The 18,197-nt window shown below is 47.7% G+C and overlaps 1 protein-coding gene across 2 annotated transcripts; it reads right to left on the bottom strand.

The window, feature by feature from the left end:
* Positions 1–936: 936 nt before the first annotated feature.
* LOC129641943 (cytochrome P450 4F3-like) lies at positions 937–16,416 on the bottom strand. Of its 2 annotated transcripts, none has more exons than XM_055566518.1 (12): positions 16,219–16,416; positions 14,169–14,313; positions 11,339–11,392; positions 11,119–11,246; positions 8,129–8,250; positions 7,002–7,272; positions 5,473–5,539; positions 5,178–5,307; positions 1,959–2,092; positions 1,799–1,863; positions 1,560–1,642; positions 937–1,159 (listed from the first exon to the last, which is right to left on the bottom strand). In XM_055566518.1, exons 1-12 carry the CDS (start codon positions 16,414–16,416, stop codon positions 982–984), a joined length of 1,575 nt encoding a protein of 524 aa, XP_055422493.1. In that variant the 3' UTR covers positions 937–981. The 2 variants fall into 2 exon arrangements, with proteins under 2 accessions (XP_055422493.1, XP_055422494.1); XM_055566519.1 differs by lacking the exon at positions 14,169–14,313 and adding an exon at positions 12,451–12,595.
* Between the last annotated feature and the right edge of the window lie 1,781 nt (positions 16,417–18,197).

Below are 18,197 nucleotides of genomic sequence, written 5' to 3'. Positions count from 1 at the left end.
ATATCATTTTACAAGATTTCTTTCTTATTTTGCACCAACGAATCTTCTAGCCCCTGAAAGGGTCTGAGACTGACTATCCCAGGACACCTCACCGCCTGAGTGGGGCTAGTCCTGGAGCAGCCGCTGTCTCAGGTGCTGAAGGAAATGGCCCACTCCTGCCCTCTTCACCACCTCTCACTGTTGTGCTGTTGTGGACCCTCTTGACCCCCCACTTCCTAGAACATCTAGACGAACACGAAATCCTGGGTCAGGCTTCCCTGAGGGGAAATTTTTTTTCGGCTCCTAGCTTCAGACTAGCGTCACATCAAAGCAGCTTTTAACTATGTAACAGATGTAATAATGGACATTCTGAATTTACTGAATCTTCGAATGACAGTTTTCTTCAATGGAGGTTCTCATAAGTCCTAAAACTTAAATGTGTAACTTTAAAACTTTTAAGTTTGAGAGAATGATGCAGAACGAAGGGAGGAAATGAACACTTATTGAAGGTGCTTACCAGATATTATCAGTCATTTACACACGCTTGCTTATAAATCTTCACAACATGGCAATGAAGTGGCTACTGTTATGTAATAAAGACACTGAGGCTTAGAGAGTGATATGATTTTCCCCAAACCAAACAGCTAGTAAATGGCAGACTGGAATGCTGACTTTTGTAGGGATGGAATGGTGGATCCAGGGACATCTGATCCTGACTGCATCTAGCTCTCTGCTCCACCTTCCCTAAAGAGTAGTCTTGTCCTCATGATCCAAGATGTAGCTCCAGCTGTTATAACTATACCTGCCCCCATTCCCCTCCCCTCCCTCCTTCCCCCTACCTCCCAGGTTCATAGCCACGCCCACCCGCCTAGATCCTCCCAGGCCCCAAGCGCCCCGGCTGGCTCTCGATGTGACTGGAACGGAAATGAGAAGCATAGTTTTATTCCTGGGAATCTTGAGATGTCTAGGGTTACTATGTATCCCAGGCAAGAAGGTAATGGGTCATTGCTGCCCTGTGCTCAGCGGTTCCACCCGCAGCCAAAGTCCGCCCTCCGCGCGCAGGATCAGCTCTGGCTTCCTGCGAGGCTCCTCCTTGTCTGGCAGGACGCGGAACCGCAGTAGCGTCAGCGCCAGGACCACCTTCATCTCAGTCATGGCGAATGTCTGCCCGATACAGTTCCTGTGGGTGGGAGTGGGGGTTTTGACTGCACCCGGAACCCTCACCCGGACCCCAAAGCACCTGGTATCTGCCCCACAACCCCCATTCCCACCCACAGTATAGAGAAAGAGGCTAACCATGCCTGGAACCGTATGTGGGCTTGCATATCTCCAGACCCTAGTCCACTCTCCACTGCTGAACTCAGACCAGTAGACAGGGGAGCGGGTCCCCTCAGCACACTATGAACCCCTCCTTGAACCCACCACCATTCCCCAGACTCTTACCATAATGTCTGAGGGTAGGGGAGAGAAAGTGACCATCTTAAAGTTTTCCCCCTTCCTGGCCCCACACTTAACCTGGAATTTCACCAGCCCCCTACCCCCACCTCTCCACCCCCATCTCAGATGGCCGCTGTCTTCACCTGGGCCCCGCGGAGAAGGGAATAAAAGCGACAGGTGACCTCCCTTTGATGTTTTCTGGGTCGAAGCGGAAGGGATCAAAGACCTGGGGGCAAGACAAGACAGGGCTACTTGGCAGATGTTTGTATAGTAGGGGGAGGTGATGGCTGATTTGCCAGAAGTCAGAACCCTGCACCCTCCCCTGGGTCCCCTGAGGGGAATGGATAAGGATAAGGGGGGTGGGGGGTGGGGGAGGTATCACCTCAGGATCTGGCCACACAGATGGGTTGTGGTGGGTCCCGAAAATGCTGATGAGGCAGATAACACCTGTGGAAGAGGAGGGGCAGTCAGGTCTAGGTTCCACCTGCCCGATTGGCCCCTTTTTCTCACCAGGAACCTCCTCTCCTAGTCATTGTGGGCACCTTTGGGGATGACCCGGCCATCTGGAAGTACAGTGTCCTGGGTACAGCGGCGGGAGATGACCGTGACTGGGGGGTGCAATCGCAGACTCTCCTTGATGCACATGGTCAGGAAGGGCAACTGGGCCAGGTCGTCCCTGAGGAAACCCCGTGACAATTATCCAGTGAGCAAAAATAGAGCCCTCCTTGTGCCCCATAAGACCCTCTCTGCCTAGAACAAAATTGGATTGTTGGTTGAAATATCTCCAAACACATTAGGTTGTATACATTATTTATGTACAGCTTTTTCTTTGTCCATCATACATCAAAAAAAGTGGTTCTTAAAAATAAAGAAAAAAAAAAGCAATGTCTTAGAAGTACCAGAAGAAGCTTAGTGAGATATTTTTAGAACTTTTTAAAGCAAAACATGGAAAAGCCAGCTATAAGTTTACAAATTTGTGTAAAAATAAAATATTATTTATGGCAAGACAGAAAAGTCAAAAGGCAAATGAATAAAAGATCAGATTCAATGTTTACTCTTATTTATTACAGCACTAGAGACACTAGCTAATGCAATTAGATGTGAAAAAGGAGCATAATGCCATTCAAAATGTGAATATGTAATTTTTGGCAGACAGTGATTTTATACTTAGTAAAGAAGAGAATTCACTGGAAAATTTTATAGACCTTGAAGATCCAGTAAGGGGACTGAATTATTTTTCTTTAATCTCCTTCATTTGGGTGGTGATTTAAATTCCTTTGTAAAAAGCTTTTATTGGAGTATAGTTGGTTTACAACATTTTATTTATTTCTACTGTACAGGAAAGTGAATCAGCTACATGTATCTCCTCATTTTTTATTTTCTCCCCATTCTGTCACCACAGAGCATTGAGTAGAGTTTCCCTATGCTATACAGTATGTTCTTATTAGTTATCTATTTTATACATAGTATCAATAGTGTATATTAAATTCTTAACATAGACTCAAGGGATTAGATCTGATAGACAGAGTGCCTGAAGAACTATGGACAGAGGTTCATGACATTGTACAGGAGGCAGTGATCAAGACCATCCCCAAGAAAAAGAAATCCAAAAAGGCAAAATGGTTGTTTGAGGAAGCCTTACAAATAGCTGAGAAAAGAAGAGAAGCTAAAGGCAAAGGAGAAAAGGAAAGATATAAGCATCTGAATGCAGAGTTCCAAAGAATAGCACAGAGAGATAAGAAAGCCTTCCTCAGTGATCAATGCAAAGAAATAGATGAAAACAATAGATTAGAGATCTCTTCAGGAAAATGAGAGATAGCAAGGGAACATTTCATGAAAAGATGGACACAATAAAGGACAGAAATGGTATGGACCTAACAGAAGCAGAAGATATTAAGAAGAGGTGGCAAGAATACACAGAAAAACTATACCAAACAGATGTCCATGACCCAGGTACCATGATGGTGTGATCACTGGACTAGAGCCAGACATCCTGGAATGCGAAGTCAGGTGGGCCTTAGGAAGCATCACGACAAACAAAGCTAGTGGAGGTGATGGAATTCCAGTTGAGCTATTTCAAACCCTAAAAGATGATGCTATGAAAGTGCTACACTCAATAGGCCAGCAAATTTGGAAAACTCAGCAATGGCCAAAGGACTGCAAAAGGTCAGTTTTCATTCTAATTCCCAAGAAAGGCAATGCCAAAGAATGTTCAAACTACCGCACAATTACACTCATTTCACATGCTAGTAAAGTAATGCTCAAAATTCTCCAAGCCAGGCTTCAACAATACATGAACTGAGAACTTCCAGATGTTCAAGCTGGATTTAGAAAAGGCAGAGAAACCAGAGAGCAAATTGCCAACATTGGTTGAATCATCAAGAAAGCCAGAGAGTTCCAGAAAAACATCTATTTCTTTTTTATTGACTATGCCAAAGCCTTTGACTGTGTGGATCACAACAAACTGTGGAAAATTCTGAAAGAGATGGGAATACCAGACCACCTGACCTGCTTCTTGGGAAACCTATATGTGGGTCAAGAAGCAACAGTTAGAACCAGACATGGAACAACAGACTGGTTCCAAATTGGGAAAGGAGTATGTCAAGGCTGTATATTGTCATTCTGCGTATTTAACTCATATGCAGAGTACATCATGAGAAACGCTGGACTGGAAGAAGCACAAGCTGGAATCAGGATTGCCCAGAGAAATATCAATAACCTCAGATATGCAGATGACATCACCCTTATGACAGAAAGTGAAGAAGAACTAAAAAGCCCCTTGTTGAAAGTGAAAGAGGAGAGTGAAAAAGTTGGCTTAAAACTCAACATTCAGAAAACAAAGATCATGGCCTCTGGTCCCATCATTTCATGGCAAATAGATAGAAAAACAATGGAAACAGTGAGAGACTATTTTTTTGGGCTCCAAAATCACTGCAGATGGTGACTATAGCCATGAAATTAAAAGATGCTTGCTCCTTGGAAAAAAAAGCTATGACTAATCTAGGCAGCACATTAAAAAGCAGAGACATTATTTCACCAACAATTGTCCATCTAGTCAATGCTATGGTTTTTCCAGTAGTCAAGTATGGATGTGAGAGTTGGACTATAAAGAAAGCAGAGGGCCAAAAAATCGATGCTTTTGAACTGTAATGTTGGAGAAAACTCTTGAGAGTCCCTTGGACTGAAAGGAGATCCAACCAGTCAATCCTAAAGGAAATCAGTCCTAATATTCATTAGAGGGACTGATACTAAAGCTGAAACTCCAATACTTGGCCTACTGATGTGAAGAACTGACTCATTGGAAAAGACCCTGATGCTGGGCAAGATTGAAGGCAGGAGGAGAAGGGGAGGACAGAGGATGATATGGTTGGATGGCATCACCGACTCAATGGGTGTGAGTTTGAGCAAATTCTGTCAGTTGGTTCTGGACAGGAAAGCCTGGTGTGCTGCAATCCATGGGGTCACAAAGAGTAGGACATGACTGAGTGACTGAACTGAACTGAATTAAAATTCTTAGCAGGTGATACAGTTAACTTATTCAAAATTGGATAACCACAAAACACAACAGCTATGGCCCAATAGCACTCATTTCCCTTCCTCACAGTTTGCCTAATAGTTATTTTTTAAGTATTCTAGTACTAGATCCTGCCAAGTCTCTGATTATATTCCTACTAAGCAATAATGCCAGAACTAACCAACCCTGTCTTCTCAACAGAACCAATGAGAGGGGCTCAGAAATAGACCAGGAGACTTGGACTTACCATTCAATGTTTTTAGGCTCACGATCCTTCAGGAGCTCTTGCACCTCCTGCCGGCAGCGCTCCTGATATTCTTGGTGCTTGGCAAGGTTGTACAGAATCCAGGAGAGACCACTGGCTGTGGTATCATGGCCTGAGAAGCATTCAGAAAGGCTTGGGTCTCTGGGCTACTTCAGCACCAGAGCATGGACAGCTCCCTCGCATTAAGGCCCATGGAGAGGAGGGGGAGGGATAGGGTGGCCCAGGGTCCATTCAGCAAGTTCTTTCTCCTCCTGTAGTCCTACACTGGGACCCTCACCTTCAAACATGAAGGTGTCAGCTTCAGCTCGGATATCTTCATCTGACAATCCCTTCCCATCTTCATCCTGGAGAGAAAGCAAGATCCCCAGAATCACACCAGCTTTGAAGGCACCTGAGTCTAACCTGAGACAATCTTTGAACATCTCCATCATCCATCTAGAAACCCAAGGCCACCCTGAACTCCTGGACACTATCACTAGAGGACCCACCACACAGACTTCCTCTTGACCACTTTTCCTCTTAAATTGTCCCTGGTGAATGGAATCAAAGATCCATAAATATTTTCATGTTTCTACATGATGCAACCTGGGTTAAAGAATGACTGAATGGAAACTTAGAAACTAGAGATTGAGCATTGCCCCAATGCCATTTGCTCACTTTGTATGATAGTATTGGGTTGGACAGAAATCTTGTTTGGGTTTTTGGCAACCCAATAAATTCAGAGATTCCTTTTCTCTCCTAAAGATAAGGAATGGGTTATAAACCTGTAGATCTATAGACTTCAATTTCTTTCCAGTGAGAATTTGTTTAAACTCCAGAACATTGTCTGTCTTTTCTACTCTTGTCTCATATTGTTTCATATCTTCTCCTCTTCTCTCCCCTCCTCCCCTCCTCACTGCTCCCTTCTTCTTTTCTTTCTTTCTTTCCCTCTCCCTCACCACCCCTGTAGGGAAGAAGGGAGCATATATCTTGCATAAGTTCTAAAATTCAGAATGTCAGTGGCAGTCTGATGGTTAAGACTCCACACTTTCACTGCAGGGGACACAGGTTCCATTTCTGGTTGGGGAACTAAGATCCAGCATGCCAAAAGGGGTGGTCAAAAAAAAAAAAAAAAAGAGTTCTAGAATTCAACACTTGGCAGTACTTCCCCTCCATGCAACATGGCTGCATGTAAAGATAGAAGCATCATGGTGCCCTCAAAGGAATTTGGGAATGGGGAACCAGGGCTACAATTCTACTCTGACTACTGTTACTGCTATAAATAATACATAGGTTGCTCTTATCTAGGGTTCTGTATATATAGATACATGTATATATATGTATGCAAATATACAGACATGTGAGACTTCCCAGGTGGCTCAGTGGTAAAGAATCTGCTTGTCAATGCAGGAGATACAAGGAAACATGGGTTTGATCCCTGGCTCAGGAAGGTCCCCTAGAGGAAGAAATGGCAAGCCAAGCATTCCTGCCTGTAAAATCCCATGGACAGAGCAATCTGGTGGGCTACAATCCACGAGGTCACAGAGTCAGACATGATTGAGCTCACACATGTATATGCACATATCCTGTCTTATTAACTTGGAAGTAGAGTGAAATCTCAGGCCCCTCACAATTTCAGATTTAGCAGCCCTCCTGCAGGCAGTATTCCATATTGGTCATTTTAAAAACTTATCCTAACCCACCCCTCCCTTCCATGAGCATCTCACATGGCTCCCCAGTGCCCTCTGCATCCAGTCCAAATTCTTTGATCAAATCAAGTTCCCAAGGTCCATTCTACTTCTTGAACAAGAAACCAGAGGAGCCCACCTTGGTCAACAGGAGCACATCAATGAAATCTAAAGTCTTGGTCTTCGCTTTGGCCTTGAGGAAGTCATCAATACCCTCACTGGGGAGGGTGCGGTGCCGTTCCTGAATGACGGCATCTGTGAAGTCGTGCACCAGGTGGCAGGCCCTGCGGAAGCGCCGCCCTTCTGGGGTGAGGTAGTACAGGAAGTCCATGTGCAAAAAAATCTCCTGGTGTCGTTTTGCAACAAGGGCACTGAGCTCCAAGATGGCAGCAATATATTCACTGGGCTTCCTGTAGAATGAGAGCATGAAGGGATGCAACAACTTAAAACACCTGAAACTCAGAAACCGAAGGCTACCTCCCTTCAGGAAACTGAGGCTCCAAGAACAGGTGGGCCCATAGATCCAGTATGGTGATGAGCCAGGAGAGTGATGCTCCAGACTCTCTCAATCCACTTCCCATCTCTGTGAGCTGCCTCCATACCCCAGGCAGCCAGAGCACAGCTTCTTCTCTCTCTCTTACCCAGTATCTGCCCTTTTTCTCCAAAACTGTCTACTCAGCTTAGATCTTCTGCTAGCAGGTCAATTGGAGAAGGAAATGGCAACCCACTCCAGTACTCTTGCCTGGAAAATCCCATGGACAGAGGAGTCCATGGGGTCACAGAGAGCCGGACACGACTGAGCGACTTCACTTTCACTTTCATTCACTTCCCTATTCTCCTTAGATCCATTGTCAACACCATCCAGGGTCTACATTATGGTCAGTCTTCTCTTGAGTCAGATGTTAGAGTTCGGATTTGACCATGACTCTCATCTTCTGAAACACTTTTCATAGCTCCCTGAAAACCTCAGGATAAAGTTCATATCCTCTTTGTCTGGCTTCAAATGCCCTTAAGATATAACCTGCCCACTCCTCCAACCTTATTTCCGAAGTGTCTCATCACTATTGCACACACTTTGTTCATTATAACCTCCTGCCCTTTATCAAACAGTTCTACCTACTTGCAGGAATCGCTCCTTCTCTTTCCCTTCCCTGTCCTTCAATGTCCAGCTCTGACCCACCTCCTCTGGGAAGACTCTTCTGATTACCCTCCCTCCCTCATCTACTCTAGTGGGTCTGCATTCCCAGGCGCTGGGCTGAGACTCACTCCTGGCAATTGCTGTCGTAACTGAAGACGCATTTCTGCAGACTGTCCAGGGTCATGAGGCTGATGTGTTCAAACATGTCCAGATGGGTGTGGCCCTCTTTGATCATGCGCTGCCACTTGGCCTGAACAGAGAAGAGGACACAGCTGAGGCTGAGAATTGCCTCTCTGGTGCCCCTCCCTAATCCCAAACACCAAGATGCACTCCCCCAGACTCTGTCTCCTGGTCCCAGGCACCCAGCCCCAGGGAGGACTGGACTTATGTTGCTATTAGTATATAAACTCCATGGCTGGGAGCCAGGAGATCTGGGTTTGTGAATCCTGGCTCTGTGCTCTATACTTATGTATCATTGGTCAACTTTAAATAAAGTTAAGTGCTAACAATTGTTATTCAGTGACAGCAGCCATGAAATTAAAAGACACATCTTGAAAGAAAAGCTATGGCAAACCTAGACAGTATATTAAAAAGCAGAGACATTGCCTTGCCTACAAAGGTGCTTATAGTCAAAGCTATAGCTTTTCCAGTAGTCATGTATGGCTGTGAGAGTTGGACCATAAAGAAGGCTGAGCACTGAAGAACTGATGCTTCAAATTTTGGTGCTGGAGAAGACTCTTGAGAATCACTTGGACAGCAAGGATATCAAACCAACCAATCCTATAGGAAATCAACTCTGAATATTCATTGGAAGGACTGATGCTGAAGCTGAAGCTCCAATACTTTGGCCACCTGATGTGAAGAGCGGACTCATTGGAAAAGTCCCTGATGCTTGGAGAGATTGAGGGCATGAGCAGAAGGGCGTGACAGAGAATGAGATGGTTAGATGTCATCACTGACTCAATGGACATGAGTTTGAGCAAACTCTGGGAACTAGCAAAGGACAGGGAAGCCTGGTGTGTTGTAATCCACGGGATTGCAAAGAGTCAGACAGGACTTAATGACTGACCAACCAACAATAACAAATGTTAGGTTTTATCATCTTCATTGTTATAAATCGATTAGGAAAATGTTCCTTATGTTAGAAGAGTTAATCCTTTGTGGGCCCAGAGTACCCATGCACTTTTTTGCTGGGTAGGCCAAAAAATTGGAAGGCCCTAATATTCTTTACTTGGCCCATTTCTCAGAGTTGTGTTTGTAGCAGACAGCCTTGAAAAGTGAGGTAGTGACTCATCCTGGACAAATATTAGGATTGCTTCTAATTGCTATAAAAGTCGCAGAGTCCCTAAACCTAGTACTCCCTCCCCTGTGATAAAACATACTACATGAGCAGGCATCTATAGAAGCCCACCTGTGTCACTTGCATGCGATTCGGTGACTTGGATGAAGGATGCAAACCAACAAGAAGCACATGTTGTTTGATGGGCTAACCTTTGTCTATGACCCAGGAGTCTCACGTATTCCAGCAGAATCCATAAAACAGTAATAAGCTCACTTGTCAGCTTGCAAGCATGGAAAAATTACAGGCACTTCACAAAAGCCTGACCTCTAATTCTTCACTTCCCTATGTATGTATCCAAACTTTTTGCAATGTAATTTTTCAGTAACTCTACTTGGAGGTGGAGCCTGTTTCAGCATCTTTTGATCCTGAGCTGGCCTTGGACTTGCTTTGGCCAATAGACTGTGGTGAAAATGATGAGGTGACCAACCCAAACCTAGACCCCAAGGCACATTACAGCTTCCTCTCAGTCTTCTCAAATCCTGCCTCTGCCATTTGAACCAGTCTGAGATGCCCTTTGAAGGGAGAGAATCACATGAAAGGAAATCTAGTTACCGCAGCTGAGATCATCCTAGATCAGCTTGTAGCCAACAAAGCTTCAAACCTGTGACAGGACTGACCCAGACCAGCAAGGCTTCCTATCTGTATGGCCAGGCCACCCAAGACAGCTGTCTTCTTGTTCTCTGTACATCAAATGCTTGACCAGTCCCTGCTTCACCTACACCCTATTCACATGAGAGACCTTCCTCTTAATCATAGAGCCTAATGAGCAAGTTCTACATACTTGTCTTCAGCCTCAGATGGTGATTGTTCTCATCTTTATATCAAAGCATCTCCATCATAATAGTTTATTAAAGCGGTAGTGAGGGGGTGGGCTCCTCTACTAGTTTTCTTGGTAACTTATGAAAAAACCTGACATCAATTCCCCCACAACTGGTTACATCCCACTCCCCACCTTGGTAGGGAAGACTTCTGCCTTGCCCTTCCTGCTGTCTGCTGCACATGGTGGGATATCACTCCAGGACCTTGCTTCAGACATGCAAGATCCCTGTATCCATTAAAACACGGATGTCTCTGTTTCTTACTCCAGCTCCTTATTCAGTTCTGTGGCTTGCAGGCCCACAGGGTGCAGCGCAACACTATCAGACCCATAGCTGATCACAGATACATGAGTGACCCCATCTCCATCTAGAAGAACCAAGCAACTGACTCATAGATTTGCTGTTAGTGTGCCTGTGTGCACAGTCATGTACAACTCTCTGTGACCCCAGGCTCCTCCATCTAAGGGATTATCCCCAAAAGAATATGGGAGTGGGTTGCCCTTTCCTCCTCCAGGGGATCTTCCTAGGGATCAAACCTGTGTCTCCTGTGGCTACTGCACCGGCAGGAGGATTCTTTACTGCTGAGCCACCTGGGCTGACCTTTGTTGTCAATACTAAAATCCTTCTTGTTTTCAAGTGATTTATTACTTAGAAAGAACTAGTCCAATATTCATTATTATTATGAAACATGTCTCAAGATTCCAAGGCTTCTGTCAAGGTAGAATAGAAACTAATGCCTTCTGAGCACCTACTGTGTGCCAGAGATCTCAATATGTTAGCTCTACTGACTGAAAGCAGGGATCACATTATGCTAATTTTATAGCCAAAGCAACTGAGGCTCAGAAAGGAAGAACAATGGACTCAAAGCCACTTAGAACAGCCAGAATTATAAATAAGATGTCTATGAGTCTCCATGTCCCCCAGACTCCAGCTGGAACCCTGGGTTCAAGAGACTCACGTGCATGATGTCTGTGCTCTTGGTGAAAATCTTCATATAGGGCTTCAGGATGTTAAAGTGGAAGGCAGGTGTCAGCATGCGACGGTGTCTGCTCCACTTGTCACCAGCACTCAGCAGGAGCCCATCCCCTAGCAGAGACAGCCACAGGGAGTGAGCAAAGGAAGACCTTCCCCTGGGTCCCCAGGGATGTCCCCAGCCCCCTTTGTGAACAGTTACTCACCCAGCCAGGGCTTAAGAACTTCATAGAAGATCACGTCCTTTGGTGCGATGGCAGCTGACATGAATGAGGACCGTTAGGGTCCTCTCCCCAAGGAGAGAGGGGAGGGAAGGGGCTTTTGGTGGGGAGTGGAGAATCCTAACCAGGAATCTGCATTCGCCCTCCAAGCCAGCCATAGCAGAATGTGGCCAAGAGCACAGGAAATGTGGAAGGGGTGTGAGGGGAGGGGGGGAACCAGACTAGGCTACAGCACAGAATAGAGCAAAGGCAGAGCCCACAGACACGACTCTATGTGCTTAGATACATCCCAACATGACACAACATGCCCAGCATTCCTTGACATGGCATCTTCTGAACACCCAAGCATAACCCAGCACTCTACAAAACATCATTATGGGGACCAAGGACACCACACTTGCCCCAGCAGTGAATGCCCCCCGCCGAGACGTCTGACATGGCCCCATGTGTTAACATGCACTGACGTGGCCCCAACCTGTGTGACGCAACCTGATAGGACACAACAGCTCTGCCACGGACCTGAAGACCATCTGACCTGACCTGAGTGTGGCCCAGGCAGGCTCCAGACAGAACCTGAATACACTGATGATACAGACCTGAACCAGGCGAGACCCAGACCCACCCTAAGACCTGCATCAGACAAGACTCACATAAGGTCTCAGGCATTCCTCAGAGTGGCTTTGAGTCCCAGACTACAGATAAATCCAAAATGTACCCCAGGAGTGACCAGCTGGAGAACCAGAGAGTCTCTAATGGCACCACAGACAAGAACCAGAGAGACTCCAAGATGCCTCAAATGTCTTTGGCCATAGCTGAGCCCCAGAGGTGACTGAGACCATCTCTGAGCTCAGTTATAAAATACAGCAGGTGCCACCAGGTATAACACATATCAGCTGCAACCCGGATCAAGGTAGAAATATAAACATGACCAGATGTGGCCAGTCAGCAGACATAGCACAGACATGCCCGGAGGTCAGGCAGGTGGGATTCTGCAATGGGAGACAGTGGCATCTTTGCCATGCCCCCTTGCCTGCATCCTGGTCACTTGCACACAGAGCCTATAACAGGGGGCAAGCTGTGGTCAAGGGCATGTCTACCTGGAGCAAAGTGTACAGGCTTGATGCAGGTGGGGTGGAAGATGTGGATGATTGCGTGCCAGGGCCCCACCCACCAGCAGGACATATCCCCATAGGTGCTGGCCAGGCCCTGTGTGTACAGGAGAACGTCCTCTGAGCTCTGAATCTGGAGAGGAACAAATAGGACCCAATTCACACTCTTCTAGGCTGCCAGAGGGAAGAACTTGTAGGAAAGTGATCCCAACTTGAGCCTATGCACCGCCTTTAACAGCAACTCCTTAGTCCTCAGCCTCCTGCAAGGCTCCTTCCCCTTATCCTCCATATATGACAGTTGGGGTCCCTTGGGTGTGGGGAAAGAAATGGCCTTTCCCTGTTTGGACCCCAAACACCATGTGCCCCTGATTTATCTTCCATTCCCTTATTCCAGATAAGAACTGAGGCTCTGAGTGATGGAGTCACTTACATTCTTACAGATAAGAAATCTGAGACACTAGTCCAGGACTGTTTAATCCAGGGCCTTCATTCTTAGCTCCAAAACAATAGCTCAGAGGACCCTGTGCCCCCAAGACGGAATTCAGAGTTTCAGGGAAGCAGGAATTGGTCCTATGACCCAGGCAAAAGAAATTAAAGGGAACCCTGTATCTTTTCCTGGAAGTGTTGTGAATGAGCTCACTGTTCCATGAAGGTTGAGCTTCAGGGGTTCATCTGTACCAGGATGAGAGTGATACTGTCACAGATGAACACAGCACTAAACGATGGAGACAGATTTCTTTGTCTTCAGATTGTCTATCTCTGATGCACTGTTTAAGCCCTGTGTCCACCTGGGCTTGAAGACACCCACCTGGGATTTTACAACCAGTTGATTCTCTTTCTCTTGGTAGATCATGTAGAGTTGCATTTCCATCATTACCAGCTAAAGGAGACTTTAGCAGGCAGAAAGAGGATGGGCCCTTCCCAGGTTCACCCAGCATTCTGGTGTCTGAACCCAGGTCTCTGACACATGCTGCTTGTTGCCCTGCTTGCCTGATCTGTGTATGGGAGGGGCAGAAGGCAAGGGAAGGAAGCAAGGGTTGGGTGGTTTCCTCAGGAAGATTCCTGGGGACTGGAGAAGGAGGACACTGAACTAGAAGTGTTCAAGAACAAAGAACAGGCTCAAAGAAACCGACCCACCAGAGAGGTAAATAGCCATGGAAATAGCAACCCAGATCTTCCACTGGCCACAGGTCTTCATTGCTCTTGATCTGGGGATGGGTGGGACTGAGGACATGCCTGGCAGGGGGCCTGGAATGTTATGGATGCCCACTGCATAATTCGATCCTCTGCTTTAAAATTTTTAAAAATTTTCCAGATCCAGTTTCAGCAACTCCTCCTCCAGGAAGTCTTCCAGCATCCCCCAGCAGAGAACCTTGCTTCTTCTCTGCGTTTGCATAGCTCATCTCCCTCTGGCCAATTTCTGACCACACCAGGTCACAGATCTCTCTGCCCTAATCTGAGGCTTTATGTTTGGGGGTGTCTTTCACCCGGGACACCAGGGTGGGGTGTAAATGGCAATGGGAGAAGGGAGGAGGGAGGAGGCTATGAGATTGGGATGATGAATACATGAAGGAAAGAAGAAGATGGCAGAGAGAGGAGGGGAGGGGGTTGGGGTCCTGTAGGGGTTACATGGAAGCTTGGCAGGGAGGGGCTGGAAGCCCTGAAGTGTGTCATGGCACCCACCACCACAAGCTCTGCCTGAGTACCTGAAGCATTGGCGACGATCCGGATCAAGTCAGGGTGGCAGAAAACGATGATGGGGGTGATGGGACCCATCCAGATCCTAAATCCTTGGGAGTATTTGGCCACCAGCTCAGTTAATTTGCTCATGCCCTGCTCCGTGGGGGGGACCTGTAAGCAAGGTAAGGGCCATCACTCTGCAGAAGGAGAGTCCACTGCAGTGGACAAAGTGTGGGATCCTGCACAGATGGAGGGAATCTCTGCTTCCTCCTTCCCTCTGGGGGAGGGAGGGACCTGGAGGCTCTCCAAGACCCAAAGGTCTATCCCAGGGCACAGAGAGAAGGCAGGCTCTGTGCCCACAGGGAGGTGGACCTTGGCTTGAGAAGGCAAATTTTTCTGGTCCTCCTGGGAGTTGTCCACCAGGGGTGGCCACAGGAGGAAATCCTTATGGGGGAGGTTTGTGGATGTCAGGGTGGCCTCAGACTTCTCCCTGGGTTTTGGTCCCACATCCTTTTATCTCTGGGCCAGTCCACATGGCCTCTGCTTCCTTGCATAGGAAAGGATCCGCAGACCTGGGACCTTCTAGCCCTGGCTGACCCCAGGGACAGACATGAACTCTGCCTATTAATCAGTGAGGAACTGTGACCTAGGAACTCCCGCCCTGGTCAGTCTCTGTGTAGAGTGCATCCAGTCTATTTCTATGGACAATGCTTTCAACTGTGCCACTAACAAATGAAGAAATGGTTGCCATATCCCCTCAAAGAGGAAGAAGTACGGATTTTCTCCTGGTGAAGCACCCGTTCCCTCACAATGCTCCATTCAAACCTGACAAATACCCCAGGTGCTCTAGGCAGGTGACATCATTTTCATTTTTGTGCATTGCTCCCGTCTCCCCAAGCACCTAAGCTGAGGATTCAAAGCACTAGATGAGATTGGTCCAGAGAGGGAGTGTGACTCAGCCAAGGTTGCATATCAAGAGGGGCTGGAGGGAGGAAGTATAAACAAGAATGGCCCCCACGGCCAAGCCCTGTGGAGAAGGCAGAACTGTGGTCACTTTGTAACATTCCTGCTGCCTCCAGGACCCACTGAGACCATTTTAAGACCCGGAATCTCAGCAAATCTTCACAATGAGCCTTGGACACCACTATTGTGGTGGATTTTGCCTTAATGAACAGTAGTTGTTATAAGTCCTTCCCAAGTTTAGTTCTTGTCCCAGGCAGGAGAGGGAAGCTGCCTGGGAAATGGGGGGAGCTGGATGCCCATCCATTTGACCTTGACTGAGGGAGGTGATGTCACATTCATCACCAGGGTCATCAAATATTTATTTTGAGTGCTTACTTTGTGCCAGCCCTGGACAGGGCACTGTAGTGTCTCCTCCCCAGAACGATCATCAAACTGGGCTGTGTTAATAAGTACTCGGGTGATTAACTGTTTAATTAATTGTAACTAGGACCAAGTCAAAGGTCCAAGTCTAGTGCACAAGATAGGTGGGTGTGGAGGAGGGGTAAGTCTAAGAAGGCTCTGAAAGAGGAAGTGAGTAGCTAAGTTTATCCAGATGGGGGGAGGGGCCTAATGGGACATCTTGGGGAAGGGTAGGGTGTAAGATTAGAGGAAGGGGTCCTGGGAATGGGAGAGGGTGGGAGCTTTTCTCCTGTAGGTGGGAATAGGGAAGTGATAGCTATTTCCTGTGAGGAAGCTGTGACCCAGAGTGAAAAGACACAGGAAAGGGGCCACATGCAGAGCAGACCCTGGACAGCACCCTTGAGGACCTCCAGGCCACCATGGAGACTGGAGAGGCCAGGGAACCAGGTTCTGTGCAGCCAGGCCTCAGAGATTCATAATGTGTGCAAGGCATGCAGCAGATGAACCCTAAAGCAGGCTAGGGTTGGAAGGACAGGATGTGGGGAAGGTCCTGATGGCAGAGCAGGGAAATGAATGAGTGAGGGAAGAGGGGCTCCCCAGCCTCCCTGGCTTCTCTGCTGTCCTAGATCCCAGTCCAAACTTGAACCCCATTCCTGACCCTCAGGAAGTCCATCCACCCTGATCCCCCAGACCCATGCTCCTGCCCACACTCACCAGGCCTAGGTGACCCAAGAACCAGTTGCATTTTGGGGGCTGCGGGAAACACTGGAGGTGACGAGAGTTGTTGTAGAAGGTGTAGGTCCAGGTCAGGATGCGGGCCAGGAGCCAGGAGGCCCCAGTGAACAGCAGCAGCAGCCATGGGGAGGCTGCCACTGGCCCGAGTCCCAGCCAGGACAGGCTCGGCTCCAGCATCCTGTGGGGCAGTCAGAATGGAGGCTGAATCCTGAGGATGAAGGAAGAGGCAGTGATGGTGAGTTGTGAGGCAAAGACAAATAGAGGGAGAGGAGCAAGGGAGTGAAGGACAGGGATGGGGAGTGCTGGGACAGGCAAGAAGGGCTCAGAGACAGGCAGACAGGGACTGGGAGAGGGGAGGGAGAAACACAGAAATTCAGAGGAATAGGGAAATATAGACAGAAAGACACATACAAACACGCACAAAGAATGTGTGTTAGTTACCCACTGGTATTCCCTCATCTCCCAGGCCAGTTCTTTCCCTGGAGCCACCCTGCCTTGGGTAGCAGCCTCCCCACCCTGGGCCAGGACCCCCAGCCTTTTGACCCCTAGCCTGGCACCTTTTGTCAAGAGCGGCTTGTCTCACACAAATTCCTCTCCTCTCCTCCTGGGATGGCTTTATTTGGCCCCTGAACCTATGGGAAGCTGCCAGGGGCCAGGCTAAGCCAGCCAATCCCTGGAGCCTACTTACTTCCTCCCTACCTGGTTGCTACCCACATAGAAGGTAGGGGGAGGGGGAGCACAGTGCTATTGAAAGCAGCTTGTGAAACAGCTCAGAATCACACATTGTTGACACTGAGTCCTCAGGACTCAGTATGTCCTATGTGGGCACACTGGGGCAAAGGTGACTCTTGGCTTTCCAGTTTACAACCAGCCCTGCCCTTCCAGGGTCAAGGTACAGCAGGTAGAAGAATGTATATTCAGGTGCCAGGTAAGTAGGACCTGGCCCTAGCCTTATCCCAAAACATGTCTGGGGCTCTGCTCCATGCACGGGCCAGAAGGGCTTCATGCACCATGTCTCAGCACAGAATCAATAAGCTCAGAGACATAAAGTTTTTACCATCTGGGTCACAGCCTGGAAAGGTATTCAAGCCCTTTCTCCAGACAGCCTGAAGCCTTGTTTGAGAGATGATTTCTGGGAGCAGGAGCAGAGAAACCAGCCTGGAAGAGCATTACCTGCACTGGACTCATGGGATAAAAAGCCCGCAGCCAGAAGAGGGCACTTGGAGGCTTGAGGGTAAGGCTGCAAGGGGCTTATAGAGAACAAGACCCGCTCAGGGCAGGACAGAGTTGGGAGATTCTGAGTGGGCAGCCTCACTCTGACTGTGGGCTGTGCTGACCTTCCCTGGGCTCAGTCTTCCCATGTGGCAAAGTGGGATGTTGGATGAGAGCCTGAGAGGAACCAAGGAGAGTCTCACAATAAGATGGGAAGATCAGGATCCCCCCAAAAAGATGAAATGAAGGAAAAGGCCTGTCACCTAGTACTCACGCTTCTCTGTGCCAATATTCCACACAGATATTCCTCTTCTGTGTAGAGAACTGTATGTAAAAACTGTGTGCCAGGTACCTCAGAAAGCATGCCTGTAGTGTGCCAGGAACTCTATATAAAGCACATCTACTATGTATCAGGTGCTTACATAAAACGCATCTTGCTGTTGTTCAGTCGTCAAGTTGTGTCCAACTCTCTGCAACCCCATCAACTGCAACACACCAGGCTTCCCTGTCCTTCACTATCTCCCTGAGTTTGCTCAAACTAATGTCCACTAAGTCAGTGATGCCATCCAACCATCTTATCCTCTGTTGCCCCCTTCTCCTCTTGCTGTCAATCTTTCCCAGTATCAGGGTCTTTTCCAGTGAATCGGCTTTTCACATCAGGTGGCCAAAGTATTGGAGCTTTAGCTTCAGCATCAGTCCTCCCAATGAATATTCAGGGTTGATTTCCTTTAGGACTGATTTTATCC

Source organism: Bubalus kerabau, chromosome 1, assembly GCF_029407905.1.
Source record: "Bubalus kerabau isolate K-KA32 ecotype Philippines breed swamp buffalo chromosome 1, PCC_UOA_SB_1v2, whole genome shotgun sequence".
Classification (NCBI taxonomy): domain Eukaryota; kingdom Metazoa; phylum Chordata; class Mammalia; order Artiodactyla; family Bovidae; genus Bubalus; species Bubalus kerabau.
This window is presented reverse-complemented; position numbering and strand designations above follow the sequence as displayed.